This window comes from Equus asinus, chromosome 6, assembly GCF_041296235.1.
Source record: "Equus asinus isolate D_3611 breed Donkey chromosome 6, EquAss-T2T_v2, whole genome shotgun sequence".
Lineage (NCBI taxonomy): Eukaryota > Metazoa > Chordata > Mammalia > Perissodactyla > Equidae > Equus > Equus asinus.
Window position 1 is genome coordinate 71,588,155 of NC_091795.1, and position 19,887 is coordinate 71,608,041.

At 38.1% G+C, this 19,887-nt stretch overlaps 2 protein-coding genes across 5 annotated transcripts in view; one reads left to right on the forward strand and one right to left on the reverse strand.

Moving 5' to 3' along the window:
- The window catches only part of PRKD3 (protein kinase D3), an 83,052-nt gene extending 79,343 nt beyond the window's left edge, over positions 1-3,709 (forward strand). For all 3 annotated transcript variants that reach the window (XM_044772240.2, XM_044772239.2, XM_070512248.1), the window contains one exon: positions 544-3,709. In XM_044772240.2, the coding sequence (XP_044628175.1) occupies positions 544-717 (174 nt within the window). In that variant the 3' untranslated portion in view covers positions 718-3,709. The remainder of the gene's footprint in view (positions 1-543) is intronic.
- NDUFAF7 (NADH:ubiquinone oxidoreductase complex assembly factor 7) lies at positions 672-19,880 on the reverse strand. 2 transcript variants are annotated; one of them, XR_006528991.2, is made up of 11 exons: positions 19,754-19,880; positions 19,329-19,492; positions 15,720-15,800; positions 14,657-14,767; positions 11,339-11,552; positions 10,425-10,483; positions 9,594-9,704; positions 7,063-7,206; positions 5,923-6,096; positions 5,112-5,400; positions 672-807 (listed from the first exon to the last, which is right to left on the reverse strand). XR_006528991.2 is itself a non-coding variant. In XM_044772246.2 (10 exons), the coding sequence occupies exons 1-10, from the start codon at positions 19,806-19,808 to the stop codon at positions 5,185-5,187; spliced, it is 1,329 nt and encodes a 442-aa protein (XP_044628181.2). In that variant the 5' UTR covers positions 19,809-19,880; the 3' UTR covers positions 4,560-5,184. The 2 variants fall into 2 exon arrangements, 1 of the variants encoding a protein (XP_044628181.2); XM_044772246.2 differs by lacking the exon at positions 672-807 and having other exon boundaries at positions 4,560-5,400.
- Between the last annotated feature and the right edge of the window lie 7 nt (positions 19,881-19,887).

Genomic DNA, 19,887 nt, shown 5'->3' on the forward strand with positions numbered 1-19,887 from the left:
AAAATAAATAAAATGTCTCTGAAGGGTTTATATTTGAATTGAAGAGATTAGAAATGCCATTTAAAATGTTTGGCTTAATTCCCCCAAAAGCCATTGCATAGACTTGTCAAAAGATACCTCCCAAACTTCAGAGTAAAGCTTTAGAACTATTTTAAAGGAAATGAGGGGTAGAATTAACTTCAAAATGAGTGCAGTCATAGTAGTCTCCATGATTAGCTTCTAAGCACTTTCCCCTAGTTTGAGGAGTAAGGTATAGGCCTCTCATAGCATAGAACAAAATGTTCTAATGATTGCTATTACCCACCTCAGAACCCTGAGGCAATTTTTTTTTTTCAGAAACTAGTTCCTTTCTTAATTAGAGATTCTGAATTTGAAAAAGTATTATCTTTAACGTTGCTAATTTAAAATACTACAAATGGAATTATGGAATAACAAGTACTAATGAGCAGGAGTTATCAATTATATGACTAGGGTGCTAAGCAAAAAAACGGTTGACAGTATTTTCTTTCTTTTATAGTTCATAATTACTTCATTTTTTTCTAGGACTATCAGACGTGGCTTGACCTTAGAGAATTTGAAACTCGCATCGGAGAACGTTACATTACACACGAAAGTGATGATGCCCGCTGGGAAATACATGCATACACACACAACCTTGTATACCCCAAACACTTCATTATGGCTCCCAATCCAGATGATATGGAAGAAGATCCTTAATTATCAAAATGAGCTAACTTCAGTAAGGAAGGATTTCACATTATGGACTGATATTTTGCTGCACAACTGTTGTTCTTTGTCAGTTGTCATCTGCAAGGATGCAAAGATATAAGGAAATATAAGGAATCAGTGACACCAATACTATAGTTCATAATGAGTAGGTACAGGAGGGGAAACTGAGTAATAAAAACACATAATGGAACCAAGATGAAGCTTTTCACAAATTTTTATAGCATAAGCAATAACTGGTTTTTGTATTTTTTCCTAATCCTTCACTTTAGTACAATAGTGGCACTTAATTTATCTTCCCTTATGTGTTCTTACATTATTTTTAAAACAGGAGAAAAAGGCAGGCTAGAGTCCAGTTAGTACATAGCTTGACCAAATCATACAGGAGTTCTAAGGTTGATGACTCAACAGGTTTGTATTTGAGAGAGAACTGAGAGGCCGCCAGCACGCAATTTCCTGTAAGGACTTGGAAACACTGTGTAACTGACCATTGAGGGCTTTTTCCTAGACCCTAGAGCAGGAGTGCTGGACTGTTTTACTTTTCTTTTTTGAGGTCAGTCAAGACTCCAAAACAGTGCTCTCTAATCTTTTTGGAGTTGAAACTCTGAATTAAGTTGTCACCTTTTCTGAGTGTGCTGCAACAGCCTCTAAGAGAATTTGGGGCAGCTGATGTTACAAAACCAGTAGTAGGAACTACTGATCTAAGTGCTGAGTTGCTATGTATGTCTCCTCATAGCTCACCTCTGCTCCCCTTCCCACTGATGCCACTGTGCTGCCACAACTGAATTCCAGCATTCGAGGAGGATAGATCTCAACTTTACACAATTTATCTTTACACAGGGTTGAATAATTTGAGGAAGAAAATTAAATATATACTAAAACTAGGCCAGTGCACAGTCAGTTAATGCTAAGGAAAGAAGAGCAACAGTATCCATTTTTTCTTCCCTTACTTTATTGGAAGGCTTTACAGATATCTGGAATATTTTAAAATCTATTATTTTAAGCAGTTTGAGGTGTGGGGGTGGGGTGGAGCATAAAACACTTAGTTTATAAGGGTAGGGCTATATTATTAGCAGAGCAAATGGAAAAATGAAATAACTTTTTTTTTAACGTTTCAGCTCCAGCAGCTAGCTAAAGACATTTTTTTCCGCTCAAACATAGTATTTAAGAGGTTAGATTTTTTTTCATAGCTTTTAAAAAGTTACAAATAGTTTCCCCCAAAAAAATTTTAACATCTTAGACCATCCACTTATAAAAAAATCTAGTGGCTTTTTGTTTCTTGATTCCTCAGTAATCAGTTTAAACTTTTTTTTTCTCTCCAAAAAGAGCAAAAGTTAAGTCTTGGCTCCATTCTTTATGGAGTTATGCTGGCCTGGGCAGGTGACAATCTGTCTGAGCTTCGAGTTCCTCAGTCTATAAAATGAAGATCAGAATTCTTGCTTCTACCTTCCTCATAGTGTTGCTGTTAAGATCAGATATGTATGAACCTATTCAATAAACTGAAAACTGTAAAAGTGTTACCTGTCACACTGCCCGCTGAATTTGAGGTAGCAAAGGAAAAGAATGTTCTTGTATATGAACAGACTAAGACTGAGAGGGCCTTTAGAGATCCCTGACACTACTCCCTTAACTAGGACTAGAAATATCCTCGAGAGAGTGGCAGCAGACATGCGGTGCTCCTACATCCTGAGCTCTTTACATATTGTAACCTAGCCTCGCAACAGTCATGAGGTAAAAGCATTATGAACTCTGTCTCATGGATAAGGAAATTGAGGCACAGGGAGATTAAGTAACTAGCTGCCAAAGACCACACAGTATGTGGATAGGAACCCAGGCATTGTGGCTCAAGTCCCTCTAAACTCTGCCCAGTGATGATTCTGTACTGCCCAGCCATAAAGATCTCCAGAAGACGTTTCCACAACCTCTCTCTCTACTTCATTCTCATATAGGAGTTCTAAAAGTTCATTTTACAAAACCTTTTAGAAATGTATTTTCCCTGTGATTGATAGAGGATCACTGCTCCAAATACCTCCAAAGTAAGTCTGTTTATATCAACGCGCAAAACAGAGTAATTCTGAGTCACTAGGCACCCTATTATGGTTTTACTGCATAAGGTGAAAATTAACTGGAATGATGTTTCTTTGCTATACTTAAATAATCAAACTTTACAAGCCATGAAATTAATTGCACTCTTTTTGTTTTTATTGTTGAATGCCTAAGAAGTTTTCTAAAAAAATTTGCAGAGGCACTGTCAGATAATTTGGAGTTGAGTAACTACTCCAGATACTGTATAACTCGCATAACCTTTTTTTGTCTTGAAGTCAAGTTGTATTTGTATAAGAAATAATTGTTAGAAACATTTGATAATGTACAAAGTAGTCTATAATGACACTGTTCAGTACATTTTTATATTTTTTGTTACATCCCACTTTTTGTAAATATCCTCAGAGAAGCTTGATAATAAAATGTATTTCCATATTACCGTACTTTTCCATGTGAAAACCTGAGCCTATCTCTAGTAGAGGTATCCAAAGAAAATTTTATTTGGTTGTGTTATTTTCCCAGGCCTTGGAAAGAGAACTATTTTGGAAATACTATTTGTAAATGGAACAATGCTATATTTAAGAACACTGATTCTTTTTTTAACTGCCTAAAATAAAAAACAACTCATTCTTATAATTTTATATGAAATTTGAGATAATTATCTGGAGGTCTCATTTCTTGGAATCAAAGTTCTGAATAATTGTGACTAAATTTTTCAGGAACTGCCTTCAAATTTTCAACTATTTCAACTGCCAGAAGACTTAAATAAATTAAATACCTAATATCAAAGTGAATTTTCCAGGTTTTAAGATAGAAGGCATTGCCTAATTCCTCCCCTTTAATTATAAAAGTGATTAAAAATTAGAAGGGGCCAACTATGGGCATTTTCATTCAAAAATTCTCCCAGCCAACTTTTGGAAAGAAGAAAATAAATATGAAAGAAGAAAATAAATATCGAAATAAAATAAGGGTGACTAGGAATGGCCCAAGGCTAGGCTGCATCTGAAAAATAATGCCTCCATCTTCCTTTACTTTAGAGTGAGCTACAGAAGGTAGTCCTGTTCTCACTTATGCCAAAGAAGTAATAAAAAGCAACAGTTCGTCACTCTGCCAGTGAACTTCCAATATAGTTGTCATAAATTCAAGACATGACTAGTATTCTTTTCTCTTAATCTCACTTGTAAATTTGTGTTGCTAATATAATTCTTCAGAAAGTCCAGGTGTCTGGTTTTAATATAAAAGTTCTGTGAACCAAAAAATGAGAACTTATAAAATTAAAACCTGACATTTATCTGAAAATAAAGGAGAATTACTCAATTTAGGAAATTACTCCTTCTGTGTAGTCTACATTTACTCTCATATTTCAAATATATGTCAGATTTACTGGTTTTACTGTGACTTTAAAAAATTTTTTGAGGGGCTGGCCCAGTGGGTAGAGGTTAAGTTCATATGCTCTACTTTGATGGCCTGGGGTTCGCAGGTTCGGATCCCGGGCATGGACCTACACACCGTTCATCAAGCCATGCTGTGGTGGGGTCCCACATACAAAATAGAGGAAGACTGGCATAGATGTTAGCTCAGTGACAATCTTCCTCAAGCAAAAAGAGGAGGATTGGCAATGGATGTTAGCTTGGGGCCAATCCTCCTCACCAAAAAAAAAAAAAAAAAAAACAAAGAAAGAAAGAAAAAGGATCTAATTTTGAATTTAATTATAAAATTCACAGAAGCAAATGGTAAAAAATTCAAATACCACAAAAGAGAACAAATAAGCTCATATGCCTCAAACGCACTTCCAGATTGGGAAATTTAATAGTGATTAATGGGCATCTTTTCCATACTTTTTATATACAAGCAAATATCACAAAATAGAAAACAGCTAGTCTGCACTAATATATTAATTTCCATGAAATTACTTATAAGCATTTCTTTAAATTTAGCTTTTCTCCAACAAAAATGGAATCATAACTACAAAACATTTTGCACTCTACTCTTTTCACTTAGTAAATCTTAGAGATCTTTCTATGTCAGAACATTGCTCTACTTCACTACATGAAGTTCTATTTAATCAATCTCCTGTGAATGGCCAGTTTGGTTTAATAAAAACTGGAAACAACCTATTGGTGTTCATGTTTACTTTTTAAAATAAAATGAAAATACAGCAACTAGCCTTATTAATTAAAAGAAACTCAGTTTTACAAATACCATGTTTCATTAAGTTGAGAACACACAATTGTACCAAAAATCAGAGATAACCTTAAAATTCAATGTTTAGTTGTACTGTATATAAGATGGGCCATTTTCATTGGCAGTGAAAACAGAAAATATTTCAATACTTATTTTACCTGTGATATATGAAGTGTGTTCCCTTTGCTTTGGTTTCTTAGGCAGACTTGGTAAAAAGCCCAAACTGAAATATCACCGCCAAACAAGTTCACCAAACCCAGCTACAGGTGATGGAGAGGGTTTTGACTGACGTGCATTCATCTGATGACTTCCACCATGAAGTCTTTGATGAGGTAGCAAGGCAAAAAAGTTAAATCTTTCTCCCATCTGCTTAGGATTCATTAACATATCATAACCCTGGAGTAACTGCTGCCTCATGGATGGGTCATCTGATTTATCTAAAAGAACCTGAAAAGAAAAAATTTCTTAGTAAAAATAATCAGAAGAAAGGATTCCTAGTTATGTGCAGCAATACTAATGATTATTAGCTATTCAATAAAGCAGTGCTTAAAATGTGATTTCTGATCACCTGCCTCGGAATCATGGGGAGCTTATGAAAAACAGATTGCTGTGACCTAAACCTGTGGATTTATATGTTTAACAAATATTCAGGTGCTTTGATCTACACTGAAGGGTTAAGATGTCCTCAGCACAATTAGAAAATTCATAAACAGGGTCAAGTTTTCTTAATGAACATGAACATTATTTGGAAGTCCTAATTCTACCTCACATGGAGATGCATGAAAACTCACGAAGCTACTCTGCCCCAGGCTGTATGATTACTACACTAAATCCTACATTGCTGAAAACACTGGAACACCAAACATCTGGCTAACTACAATAGGATTAATACCAGGTGAACTGACTTAAAATATGTTTTTGAAATACTGTGAAATTAAAATATTTAATGATAGTGAAATAAATGATTACCTTCAGCCGGACATCAATGCCCATATTTTTTAAAAACGTCTGTTGTTTTACTGGACCCAGAGAAGCAACTTTTCCCTGTGCCATTCTGCGCAAATAACTGAAGTCCACGTCAGCTGTTAGGTCTGCTGTTCCCGGGGCAATTAAGACATCATGAAGCTTGTGGCCACAAAACCCCTTGAACATAATTTTAAAAATGATGAATTTCTGTCCTTTTATGGTTTAGTTATCAAAATTAAATGTTATCATCGTAGTACATTTTACATAACTGTTAAAAAGGAAAATATATTCTGAATCCAAGGTTTACAAACTTAATGGAGTAGCACCCTTTCTTCGAATGAGATGCTATGTGGAAAACTGAATATAAAGCGCAATGTCCTGAAGATGCTGCCCTTGACAGTTATTTAACATTTTTATAATGGCTGTGATGACGGAATAGAGATCTCATTAATTCTCCAGATGAATTCGGCTTATAAGAACTTAAATGGTATTTTACAAAGTGTATCCATCAACCATGTGCATCAGAATGACCTGAGAATATGTTAGTGGCTCTACCCAGACCTAATAAATCAGAATCCTGGAGGTAACGCCAGAGAATCGACATTCTGAGCAAACTCCAGATTTTTCTTAGATACAATAAAGTCAGAAATTGAGAAGCACAGATCTAGGAAATGACTGATAGCATCTAAAGTATATTGAACAGAATTGATCATATTCAAAACATAAGAAAGGATGTTGAGAAAACATCTGGAGAGAAAAATATTGAAAATATGACAGAAAAAGTTTTGAATATTACAGTAGCTAGATCAAATCTGCAAAGTAGCAAATTTTTTTTTAAATGGAGGAGAAAATTGTAAGAACTTTAAGAAAATCTTTCCATTTGTATTAATTTAGATGCTTAGTAGGATCTATGCAAACCTAGGTTCTGCAACATAAGGAAGAACGTAGCTAATTCAGACCTTGTTCAAAGGAGAGGTGGACAGTGGGCTTAGGCTCAGCTGAGTAAGATAATGTAATACAACAATGCTAGGCACTGTAGAAACCAAAGATAAAGATCTTCAATGAGCTTCAAACCTAACAAATGATGATTAAGTAAATCTACCAACTGGATTCTGATAAATCATGTTACTGAATCATACATACTCTGAAGGTATCTGTCTTAGTTCCATCGTGACCGTAATCAGCAATCAGTGCAGCACCTCCAGTTAGTGCAATGCGCTGAGAAAGTTCCTGAATAATAACACCAGCATCAGGACACACTTCCACGTGATCCCTTGTTTCATCACACTAGAAGGGAACAGTTGAATCAAAATACATCATTCAAAAAACTGTTTCCTTAGAGTTTTTCTACAACAACTATTTCTTAGTTACAATAAAAATACATTCCCTCCCAATATGAATATGTTGTCTACACTCAACTTTTCGTATGACATCCTTTTTATTACACAGAACTCCTTGGTTGATGCTGTCCACTTAGTTTACAAAGACAATTTTAATCACTTCTATAAAAAGTGATATGCCCTCCCAATCCCCTGCTCCACTGGCCAAGATTATCATTTTATTTATGGTAATAATACTTTCATATCACAATTCACATAAATATATTCTCTCTGGGTTGAAAGCATGGGAAAGGAATTTTCGTCTGCCTAGAACAGTGCCTGGCACACAATAGATGCTACAAAAGAAAGAACAAGAAAGAAAGAATAAAAAGAAAGAACAAATGATACAAATTCAGTATAACAAAACAGACACTATTAAGCAAATATACTATGATGCCTTCTGTCAGGGCAAAAGGTATCCCAATGATACGCCCCATATCTAGAAACATCAGCTTGTGAACTAGTGCCAATATACCTGAGGCCCTTATTTCCTAAGAAGTCCAGCTATTAATTAAGGGTTCTCAATAAGTGCATATTAGCTTAAAAGTGAAATGACAATAAATATTAATACTTGTCAATGTGACTAGTAAATATGAAATTTCACTAATTCCTGAGATAATGAAAATTTTTTTTTCTTCATTATGAAAACATACATTAACTTTTGCTTCCTCCTAACACCCTATTAAAAATGAAGGATAACCTGCCCTGATGTCTCCGCCTATAATGGCACAGGTCTAACAGGTATAGAGTTAGACAAACTCAGCTCTTAAGTCTCAGCTCTTCTACTGCTGCTTACTAAAGCCAAGTCACTTAACCTTTCCAAGTCCGCTTCCTCATTACGTAAATACTAGGCTTGTGAGGATGAAATGAAACAAACCATTTAGCCCCCAGTGCTATTAAATAAATTACTGAGGTTTAACTATAAAAACCATGAGGTCAGCCACTTCAGGCGTAAGCTGACCCACCTCAGCCTACCATGCTGACATTCTTACCATCTTAGACTGTTCTTCAAGATGACGGATTCCCTTACCATTCACCCCATTCAAATGAGACGGAACACCATCACTCCCTCTCTCAGAAGTGAATACCACTCAAGGCAAGAACTAAAAAGAAGCACAACTTTCAGGCCCGGAGGGTTGGCTTTTGGTAGCTTTATGAATCTGCTTCTCTCTCACGTACAGTCAGGTAGCCAGAATTTGAAAAAAAGTGCTTAGGCTGATGTTTTAACTTGCTATGCTTTGCAAAGAAAATTCACAGGTTTATATTTAAAAGCTCTTTTGTTTTCAAAACTGATAACTCCTAAGGTAGAAGTTTTTAGCATGGTCCAGAAAGGAGAAATCTTTTTTTTATGAGCTGGAAAAAAAGGAATAAAACAGGCAATCTAAAGTCCAAACATTCCTGAGAAGTACAGGTTTTTTTGAACCTTTAAACACAACCCTAAGATAGATGGGCTCCTGTGACTATTCCTTCAGGTCAATAAAACACAGTAGTAGGGGCTGGCCCCGTGGCCAAGTGGTTAAGTTCGCGTGCTCCACTGCAGGCAGCCCAGTGTTTCGTTGGTTCGGGTCCTGGGCGCGGACATGGCACTGCTCATCAGGCCACGCTGAGGCAGCGTCCCACATACCACAGCTAGAAGGACCCACAACGAAGAATATACAACTATGTACCGGGGGGCTTCGGGGAGAAAAAGGAAAAAATAAAATCTTTATAAAAAAAATAAAAAAATAAAAAAAATAAAACACAGTAGTAAACCTACCATTTTGGCAGTTTAGAATCAAATTTACATCTGGATGGAAGCATGAGAAAAGAAAACATGCTCTAGCAGCAGCCCAAAGAGAGTGACAGTAAAACTTACCTAGTAACAGAGTTGTTTTGAGAATTAAATGAGAAAATATGGAGTAATTCACACAAAGTACTCAATAAATAGTTATTATTCTTACTTTACTATATGCTGTACCACACTGTTTTCACACACATCAAACTCTTACTTCCTGTTAAGTCGACAATATTGTCACCATTTGATAGAGAACTGACGTAAATGGAGAAGATAAGGAACTTGCTGGCTAAGCGCTTACTTTCTTATTACATTGCATTAAGGTCTCACAGCTAAGAACTGATGTGAACCCGTTCTCCTGAGTATAGATCCTCTGCGCTTTTCACCAGTAATAAAAAGTACCCCACATATTGCTAGCAACACTCCTCCTGTAAAGGAACTCTAAAATAGTAACTCAGAAAATAGGACTTTGAAGACTTGGTTGGCAATAAACTTAAGAAGAAGAAAAAACTTATTCCTACTTGTATGAAAGCTTCTGCTGGAGTGGCACGAGGCGCCAAAACAAACCTCAGTTTATCAGAAACTTGTGGATCAATATCAATGAATACTTCTCGCCATCCTTGTGGTGTTTTCTAAACACAAAACAATGCATGAAAACAAACTTTGCAAGTTCTCAAAATTGCCTCTACCAAAATAACTATTTTTTCTCCTCTTACCATACAAAAGATAACTAACATTTACAGAGCACTTTACCCACTTAAAATTACTTAAAGGCATTACTTCATTTTCTTTGAACAATTTGAGTAGACTGATAAATGCAAACTATTAATGTTGTTTAGATAAGAGAGGGCGCTGTGGAAGATAAAATAAGCAGCATAGAGGGAAATTGCCTAGAAAATGGAAAAGAGACTCAGGACTAATCAGAAGCTTTTGCTAACAAATTACTAGGAAATACATACTCTTAACCTTAGAGGTTACCAGTACACGTATATTACCACCAAATCCTAAGTTTCCTCACAGAAAGAATGAAGAAAAATTGTAATCTTTGGAATTTAAGAATATTCGTTAAAAAATAATCCTTCATTGTACTATAGTCATTTACCATCTTACACTGTCCTATATCCTTATCCCAGGATAATTAAGAATTCTTAATAACTATCCCAAGAGAATTAAGAATTCTATGTCATATTTCATTTTTGCTTTTCAATTATTTATATTCATCAAGATTCCAAATATAGTTAACTTCAACAAGTAATGTTCATATACTGAATAATTAAATTATTGTAATGTTAATTCTTACAACATAAGACCCCTGTTATTCAACTATAAATGTGACTTTTTTCCCATCATACCTGGAACTTATGCACAGGAAGAACATCAAAAAATTCATGTGCAAGATAAAAGCTGTACTCTATTTTAAAAAAGAAGAAAAAAATTGTTTCAGCATTTTTAAGGCAATGAATTGGTTTTCTGAACATAAACAAAAAGAAAATGCCTACTTCTTCATATTGGAACCTGTAATGCTTCCATAATCATCACTACCACAGAATCATCCACCTCTTCAAGGCAAACCTACTCTGCAGAACATACAAAGAACATTATTACTATTCTCATTTTCCACATAACAGGGTTGGAGAGCCAACATGTCTCAATTATCAGCTTAATCTTTTATTCATCACTAGACCTGAGAGAAATCAGAACTCAAATTTGTTAGCTAGAAGAGGATCTGAATTTCCTAAAATCGTCCCAGACGGCTGAGACTAGGAACAGCTGAGGTGCCTTGCCCCAAGTCAGGCCACCACTGTAGGTCTGAGCTGGAGCCCATCAATACAAGATTCCTGATGAGTGCAGGGATTTTCCCACCAACCCTTGCTTGCCTTAGGCAAATAAAATTGTTCAAAATATGAGATAATTAAACCGAACCCATCTACTAACACTGCTTCCTTCAGACCCTGCTGCCCTGGGCTGCTTCATCGTCAGCCCTCTCTTAGGGGTAGCAAAAAACTACAAAGCACAACAGAGATCTACACTTTGGTCTTTGTTTTGTTTGATTTTGCAAAACCATGTGAAATTGATTTCTCCTTAAAGTTAGGCAGTTTTTTATTTTCTAATACAATGCTCTTTTGTAGAAAGAAGTTCACTAGCCTCTATGGGAAGGGTCTTGGCAGCACTAAGTATTATATTGCTCTTCAAGGTCGTGGTCACCTATCAGTTCTCTGAGGGATTGTGATCAAAATTCTTTCATTAATCACTGTAAAACAATTACCTTTTGGAACATCTTGCAGATCTCGATACCAGGAAATTGGAATTCCAGACTTAGTAACACCTTTCATATACGCTGGAGATCCAGCATTTCGCTCCAATGGGATCTTCTCTTCAGCCAGTGTTAATGCTTGAATCTCACTTAATTTTTGGCTCACTTCTACCAGATGTATTGAAATGTCACAGTTTTTCAGTACAGACCCAAGCTGACTGAATACCTACATACGAAAAGAAAAAAAAATTTAGGTTTTCTAACCATTTACCTCAATAATTTGTTCAGGTCACAGAAGTAATATTTGGTTTCAAAGAGATCTACTTCTCAGACAAGCCACTCTCCAGCCGTCTGTGACAATCATAACATATTAGAGTTACTGAGCAAAATCTATATAAGAAATGGACAGTAAACAATTTGGTTTCCTAATGATAAATGTTAGAATTATGATTAACAAAAAAAAATAACAGTTTTAGTATCCAAAAAAAATATTCAGATTAGAGAGTCTAAAAAAAGACCAAGGAAATAAAATACATATAGCCTTGATTTTATAAAGCCATTATGTCTATGAAATAACCTCATCTTTGAGAAGATTAAACGCTGTCTTCAGGGAGTCAAATTTGAATGGCACTAAAAGGTGACAGTTTAATTCTGGGATTCTTCCACATTTTCAATTTTTTCTTAGCTATGCATTTTTTTTACTGTTGTAAGCATGAGGGGAAAAAAGGAATATACTAATATTTTACTAATACTTTAATGCTAAAAATTCAAAAGCATAAAATACATCAATATTATTTTTCACTTTAATTTAATTTTCACTGGTGATTTGCCTCCTGCTTTTAAGACCTGAATACATAGGTAGAGACTGATAACACAGACAAGATGATTTTTCCCAATGTAGTTTTGAGATAAAACTATAATTGGAAAAACTTCTTCCTGAGAGAAAAATCCTTCAGAAAGTTAAGATGAAAAATGAAAACAGGTCTGTAATACCTTTAGCTATTTTCTGTAATTCCTTTAAATTCTTTGGCTTTTTAAGAATTCTGAGAACTCGACCTAGGAAAGCATCCTTTATACATTTTAAGAGCTGTGGGCTTGATTTTTTTTTTTTTTTTAAAGATTGGCACCTGGGCTAACAACTGTTGCCAATCCTCTTTTTTTTTTTTTTTTTTAAGGATTGGCACCTGGGCTAACAACTGCTGCCAATCTTTTTTTTTTTTCCTGCTTTATCTCCCCAAACCCGCCCCCCACCCCCCCGCCCCCCCGTACACAGTTGTATATCTTAGTTGCCGGTCCTTCTGGTTGTGGGATGTGGGACGCCACCTCAACGTGGCCTGATGAGCCGTGCCATGTCCATGCTCAGGATCCGAACCCTGGGCCGCCGCAGTGGAACACACGAACTTAACCACTAGGCCACAGAGCGGCCCTTGGGCTTGATTTTTAAAATACTTGAAACAAGAAAATATTATTTAAGAATCTTATTAAATATTTTAGATTCAATGATTTTGCCAATTTAAAAAGATATAAAATAGAGCCTTGAAAACGTAAATCAGTGGTTTTCTTTCTTTTTCCCCCCTCAAATATAACCAGGATTCTTATTTGTCAGATGTTTATATATTTTCTTTTAAAAAATCCTTCAATTCCTAATTTCAAGCAAAAACCATAGAGCATCAAGAAATTTAAATTTATATTGAAGTATGTGTTTTGTTTTCTACACTGAATTGCCAGGTACACATGAAATAAACTCAAAAAGACTAATGGGGGGCTGGCCCCATGGCTGAGTGGTTGAGTTCACGCGCTCTGCTTCAGCGGCCTGCGGTTTCGCTGGTTTGGATCCTGGGCCTGGCCATAGTGCCGCTCCTCGGGCCATGCTGGGGCAGTGTCCCACGTGCCACGGCTGGAAGAGCCCACAACTAAAAATACACAACTATGTACCGGGGAGCTTTGGGGAGAAAAAGGAAAAATAAAATCTTAAAAAAAAAAAGACTAATGGGTTCCAAAACAGTAAAAGCTACAAAAGTTTACTAAATACTATTACTTATCATGTACTGTAAACAATCTTCTTCCTTTTAAATATTTTTATAAATATCAGGTAGAACAATAGAAAGAATGATACACAAGATAATATTCACTATCTGGCTAAAGACATGGGACATGACCATTACCTTTAAGACCCCATTTCCTCCCTCCCCCTCAGATGTCACCACCACTCTGAATCTCGAGTTTATCATTTCCTGGCTTTTCTTTATAAATGTTAGTAAATATATTTGTATCACTAAACATATTGTTTACTGTTGACTACTTTGGGATTTTATATAAATAGAATAATATGAATTCTTTTACAAATTGCTATTTTCACTCAACATTTTGTTCCATATTGATTTTTGTTGCATTCTGCCATGATTTCATGCATTTTCACAGCACTTAGTATTCTACTGTATGCCTATACTACAATCTACTGATCTATTTTTCCATTGATAGGCATTTGGGTTGTTTCCAGTTCTTGCTAAAGATGCTGTCCTGGTACACATATGCCCTGGTTCTTGCAGGGTATATGTCTAGCAGTAAAACTGCTGGGTCATACAGTATAAGTAATTTTGACATTAGTAGATAGTGCCCAATAGTGGTTGTACCAAATTATACTCTTACCAGCAGTACCTGGATGAGAGTTCCCATTGCTCCATATCTCCCCATCTTCACCAACACCTGATGTTGTCAGATTTTCTAATTTTGAGGATACAGTGGTATCTCACTGTGATTTTAATTTTCCGTGACTACCAATAAGTCTGAGCATATTTTTGCTTTTATTGGCCATTTGGATTTCCTGTTTTATGACCAGTTTATTCACCTCCTTGGTCTGACTTTCCTACTGAGTTATCTGTCAACTTCTCAGTGATTTAAAGGAATTCTTTATGTATTCTAACTGCCAGTTCTTTGTTGTCTCATCACTCTATGGAGTCTTTGAAGAACAAAAAGTTCTTAATTTTAATGTAGTTGAAATTATTCATCTTTTCCTTTAGGGCCTCTGCTTTTTATATAATTAAAAAGCTCTTTCCCCACTCAGAAGACAAATATATTTTCCCATAATGTCTTCTAAATGTTTTATACTTTAAGCTTTCACAATCTTCTTCTTGCCCCCATTTTTAAGCTTACAAACAGATAAGAAGTAATGATTCATTACATTATTCTGACATGTTTTAGTTGAGAAATATGAGATTAAGATTAAGGAGGTAGGACTGAAAGCCAAGGAAATCAATGAAGTTTGCAAACTCAGTCAAAAGTAATAAGATTGACATACATGAGACTATGAGACATTTTTTTATTACTTACCCTCAAAATATCTCCTGCAAGGGTACCCCTACCCGGGCCCAGTTCCACCAGTTGGAAAGCTGCACTTTTTCCAGTGGCCATCCATTCACTAATGAACCATATCGCTAGCAGCTGTGACAAGGAAAAAACTATATTAAAGTATTATATAGTATAAAAGTATATCACAATGTAAAACTCCACATAATACACACTTTACACCAGAAAGCAAAATGTTTGCAAACAACCATATGCATGTTATTTCATATGTACATAAAGCATACACACACAGGAACTTCACAGGGACTATGTTACTACAGAAACCATTCAGGAAGCCTAATAACAGGAGAAAATAGTTAAAAGGCAACCTCCACTATAGAAGGTCCCGTGACACAGATAAGAGGGTACCACTTACAGAAAGATACTAGTATTTGAAAGCAAAGAGACACATGAAATGATCATGCCATTTTTTCATATCCATATGATTTCAATAATTACATGGCTTTTAGGCATAAGTAATATTTTTTAATACCTACATTCTATTTCTTCTTGTGTATTATTTCCTATTTCTACATTGATCAAAGGTTCTTATATGGAAATAAATGAACTAGTATTCCTGAAGAGAATTAAAAGTTTCTTAAAGGGAGACTTCTATCGTATCTATGGCTAAATCATGGGTGGGTGCTCTGGAGTGCATCTTGATTCCACTAATTCCTCAATGGTTTTATCTTTTCTCTCTTCCTTCTTTGGTACTCTCTGCCTCTTTCCTCACCTTTCCTTTCATCTCTCTTCCACCTTCCATTCTCATATTTCATCTGGTTCACCTCTTTACTTCCATCTCTTTTCTTTCTGTCCCACTTCTCTCTACATTTCCTTTTCTACAGGAAAGTATAAACTTCTCAAATGTCATCTATACCATTATCTTTCCTCTATTGCTCCCTATTCCTTCCATATATAAACTATAAAAAAATTAAAATTTCTGAATCACAAATCAAAGCTGTAAAACACTATTATAGAATAATACAACTTAATCTGCTCTCAAATGTTTGTGATATTAGTTTCTTCTATAGTTTACATTGCATATTACCTCCCCAAAGATCTGACTTATTTCAGGTGAAGTAATGAAATCTCCTTTTTCTCCCAGCATGTCACGGTACACATAATATCCCTAAGTAAAAAGGGAAAATGGAGAAACAAATTAATTTTCGAATAAGGCTTTTTAAAACACCCCTCCAAAATCTTACATAATGTATACAATGAAATAAACAATTATTTAGTAAGAAAGGTCTTCTTCTAAATAAGATAAACACAATGTCTTTACCTAAATTTGAAAAAGTAACAATCATTTTGCAGAACTGGTAGAAAAACAATTACTCCTTGACTATAAAGGCAGAAGCCATGCAATCCTCATCTCTACAGTATTCCAGACCCTCCTCATGCTCTGTGCTCCGTGCTCCCACAACCCAACAGGAAGACCCTGCCTACCCCTCCAGCCTCCTCCCCCAAATTCATACACTTTCTATTCCAAATTGGCCCTGCCTGCTGGCAAGCTTGTTTCCTGACCTGAGTGCTGGTTACATGGGAGTGTTCACTTTGTGAAAATTCATCAAGCTGTATCCTTGTGATTCATGCATTTTTCTACATGAATCTCTCAATAAAAAGTTAGTTTTTTTTTTTAATTAGCCCTGCTTGTCCACACATCCATGCCATTGCAAATGCTCTCCCTTCTCCTTTTCCATTTCTCCTGGCAAGCCTATACTCAGTAAGACTTCATCTGCTTCCTTGACCTCCTCTTCCAGCCCTCTAACCTCACACTAAATCCAGTGCTTCCTTTTCTGAGCTTTTTTATGTATGTCTATGTTCTTCACCTCAAGGCAGTTATTTGGGGGAGAGGACTATGTCTTATTTACCTTCACATCCCAAGTTTTAGCATAATGCTTCACCTTCAAGAAAGACTCAAGAACGGTTTACTAAAAAACTCCCCGTGCTCCTCAAGCCCCTTCTCCTACCACCTGACTCTTAGCAGGTGACGTGGGCTCCTGCCCACACAGGAATTAAAGAGCGTTCCTCAGCTTCCTGACCCCACCTGGCCTCCACCTGCTCCCCTTCTTTCCTGGGGACTCAAAGGATGAAACGGCCTCCCCTTCTGCTCTTATCCAAACCTAATTCCTGGATAATCACCACTCCTGACACAACTCTCACAGGCTGGGGTTGTTTTCATCTCCTTTCTCTCACAGCTGTAACTTTTCCCTCTCAGCATTAGCAATATAATTGTCACTCCCATCTTCAAAAAAAAATTTTTTTTCACTCCACACAAGAGCACAACATCCTCCCTCTAGCCTTTCTCTTTCCCCTTCACAAGTCAGCATTTTGGGGGTGTTTTCTGTGTTATGAATCACTCTAGTAGTCAAGTGAAGACTACGGACCCATTCATAGAATGCTTTTTAAATGCACAGGAGTTAAAACACATAGGATTACAAAAGAAATCAACTGAAAAATACTTATTAAATATTTAAATAAGTTTGTGATAGTAATATATATGGGTCTTTGTAAGTGATTTAAAAACAAAATTGAGGGGGCCGACCGAGTGGCATAGTGGTTAAGTTCACATGCTCTGCTTCAGAGGCCCGGGGTTCACAGGTTCGGATCCCGGGTGCGGACCTAGGCACCACTCGTCAAGCCACACTGTGGCAGCATCCCACGTAAAACAGAGGAAGACTGGCACAGATGTTAGCTCAGGGCCAGTCTTCCTCACACACACACACAAAAGTCGAGCCACAGGTCTAATAGTAAGGAAGTTTCAAAGTACAGTTGAGCCCCATGGTATTTTGAGATACCTGTGATCAGTCTGTTGTGATGATAATACCAGTGATTTCCACTTATGCTAAAGTCACAGGTATTGCTGATGCTACTGGTTGTTGCCTATGTTCATAATTAGAGAAATGTTAAATTTAGGTTGGAAGTTAATGAAAATAAAGGTATAATTTTTTTCCCATCCAAGTTCACAAACCCCTGCATATTATTCAAGGATCCCTAGGTTCAGAACCTCTACTCTAAATTTGAGAGTTACCTCAAGGCTTAATCCTGGGAAAGCTTCTCTTCTCTAAGTATGTTCTCCCTGGTTCCTCGGGCTTTAATGCCATCCATATAATGATAACGACCAAATTTACATATACATATCCAATCTTTCTCATGACCTCCAGACTCTTCAAGCCAACTGCTCACTATCTCCACCTGGATGTCACCGCCAACACAATATGCATAAAATGCACCTCCTGATGGTTTCCCATTGCACTAACACAAAAATCTAAATTCCATGAAAGCCTTGTATGGACCGGCTCCTCTCCAAACTCATCTCATACTACTCTGCTCACCATCAACCCCCTAGCCCCCGTCACCACCTCCCAGCCACAACAGTTGGTGTCTCTCTCTTCTCTGTGCCAAGGCATTCCCCAGCTCAAAAACTCTGTATTTCCCGTTCCTCTGCTAGGAACTCACTTCTCCCAGTTCTTTGCCAGCTGGCCCATCCCCATCCTTCAAGTTTCAGTCAAACGTGCTGGCCTTCACTGGCCACCTACCTAAGGAACTTCTACACAGCCTCATTCCCACCGTACTACTTACTTTCAGTCTACCAACCTGGTTTTTTTCCTTTAGAAGCACTTACGACAACCTATAACTATCTTATTTAACTATTTGTTTTCTTGTTTATAGTTCATTTTCTCACTAGAACAGAAGTGCCACACTCCGCTGTCCACTGCAGTATTCTCAGTGCCTAAGATACTGCCTGGCACATTTGGAGTCTCAATAAATGAATAAATGACAAGTGGACCTCCACTCTAACCCAGGGATGTTGGTTCTAAAGTTTCTTCTTATACCAAGTTCTGGTACACTGTAGCACTGCATACAGGCATTAACGGATCCCTGCGTTTACTAAACCTCTGGACACTGGGTCACTCCACCACATCCAACAGCAGCAATAGGCCAAACCAACCCCAGAATTCCACAGATCCCATATTTCAACCCAGCATAAGGTGAAACATTCTAAAAAAAACGGACTCCAGGCTTTCCCCAAGTGGCTTTGGAGAGCAGACAAGGAAACGCAGGGCAGAAAGCCGTGACAGTGCTTAATCCCAGGAGAGTAAAGACCCAGACCTTCCACTCTCAAGAAGAAACCCCAGAATATGCTCCCAATGCCTGCTGCAGCCATCCCTACGCAGACAACTTTCCAGGCACTCCATTCATATTTCCAGTTGCGTACAGAAGGTATCCCCGAGTCTCGCATACACTTCAAATTCATATATCGTACTGGACCCTGACCTTCCCCGCCCTCCTAAATCGGCTGCTGCTCTTCCTCCTCCTGCATTCCCTTCTCCCAGAGAAATGATTCCACTCTCTACCGTCCGCCCAGGTACGGATGTCATCCCTCCCTCATCTCATAAATCCAGTCGGTTACACTGTCTCCTCAACACCTCTGGAATTTGTCCTTTCCTCTCTAATGGCACTGCCGCTGACTTGACCCAGCCTGACCAACAGACAGGTTCATTATCTGTCCCCAGCTCTTCGGGGCTGGCTCTTCCCTGGAAGGTACCCGACTGCCTGGGCGGAGGACCCTCGGGCCCCTCTCTGCGTAGCCCCCTGCTGGCTCACATCTCGCAAGGCTGCTACAGCGGGCTAGCGCTTGGCCCGGGACCCCTACCTTGGCTGGGTTGGTCAGGACCTCCCTCATGTACTCGGCCACAGTGATGGGGCCAGTGGACTTGATTTTGTACATAAGATGCCGCAGCATTGGAGTCACCAGGCTGTTTTCTGCCGGCTCCTTCCCAGAGCTGAAGTATTTCCCTCTCCAAAGCCAGGGAACGACTGCGAAAAACACACGTGAAACGGGACCGGTTAAACATCTGAGTATTTGCAAGTGCACAGCAGCCTCGTTAACTCAGCCTCGCCCGAAGCCAGGAAAGCGGACTCCCGGCCGCAGCACGCCCGCTGCCCGCGACCGCACAGCTATTTCGCGTCTGAGGCCAGACTCCTGCCTCCAGCCCAGAGCGCCCCAGGAGCCCCCAGCTGAGGATGGCGCGTCGGCGGTTTCCACGGCAACCGGGCCCGGGCTGGGCGAACGCCTACCCGCGCGCGCGGCGGCACTCAGCGGCCCAGCGCCGGCCCTAGCGAGAACGCTCATGCCGAACTCCGAACACAGCCGAGCGCCGCCCGGGGGTGGGAATTACAGCCACTTCCGGTAGGGGACCGGGACCCGCCCG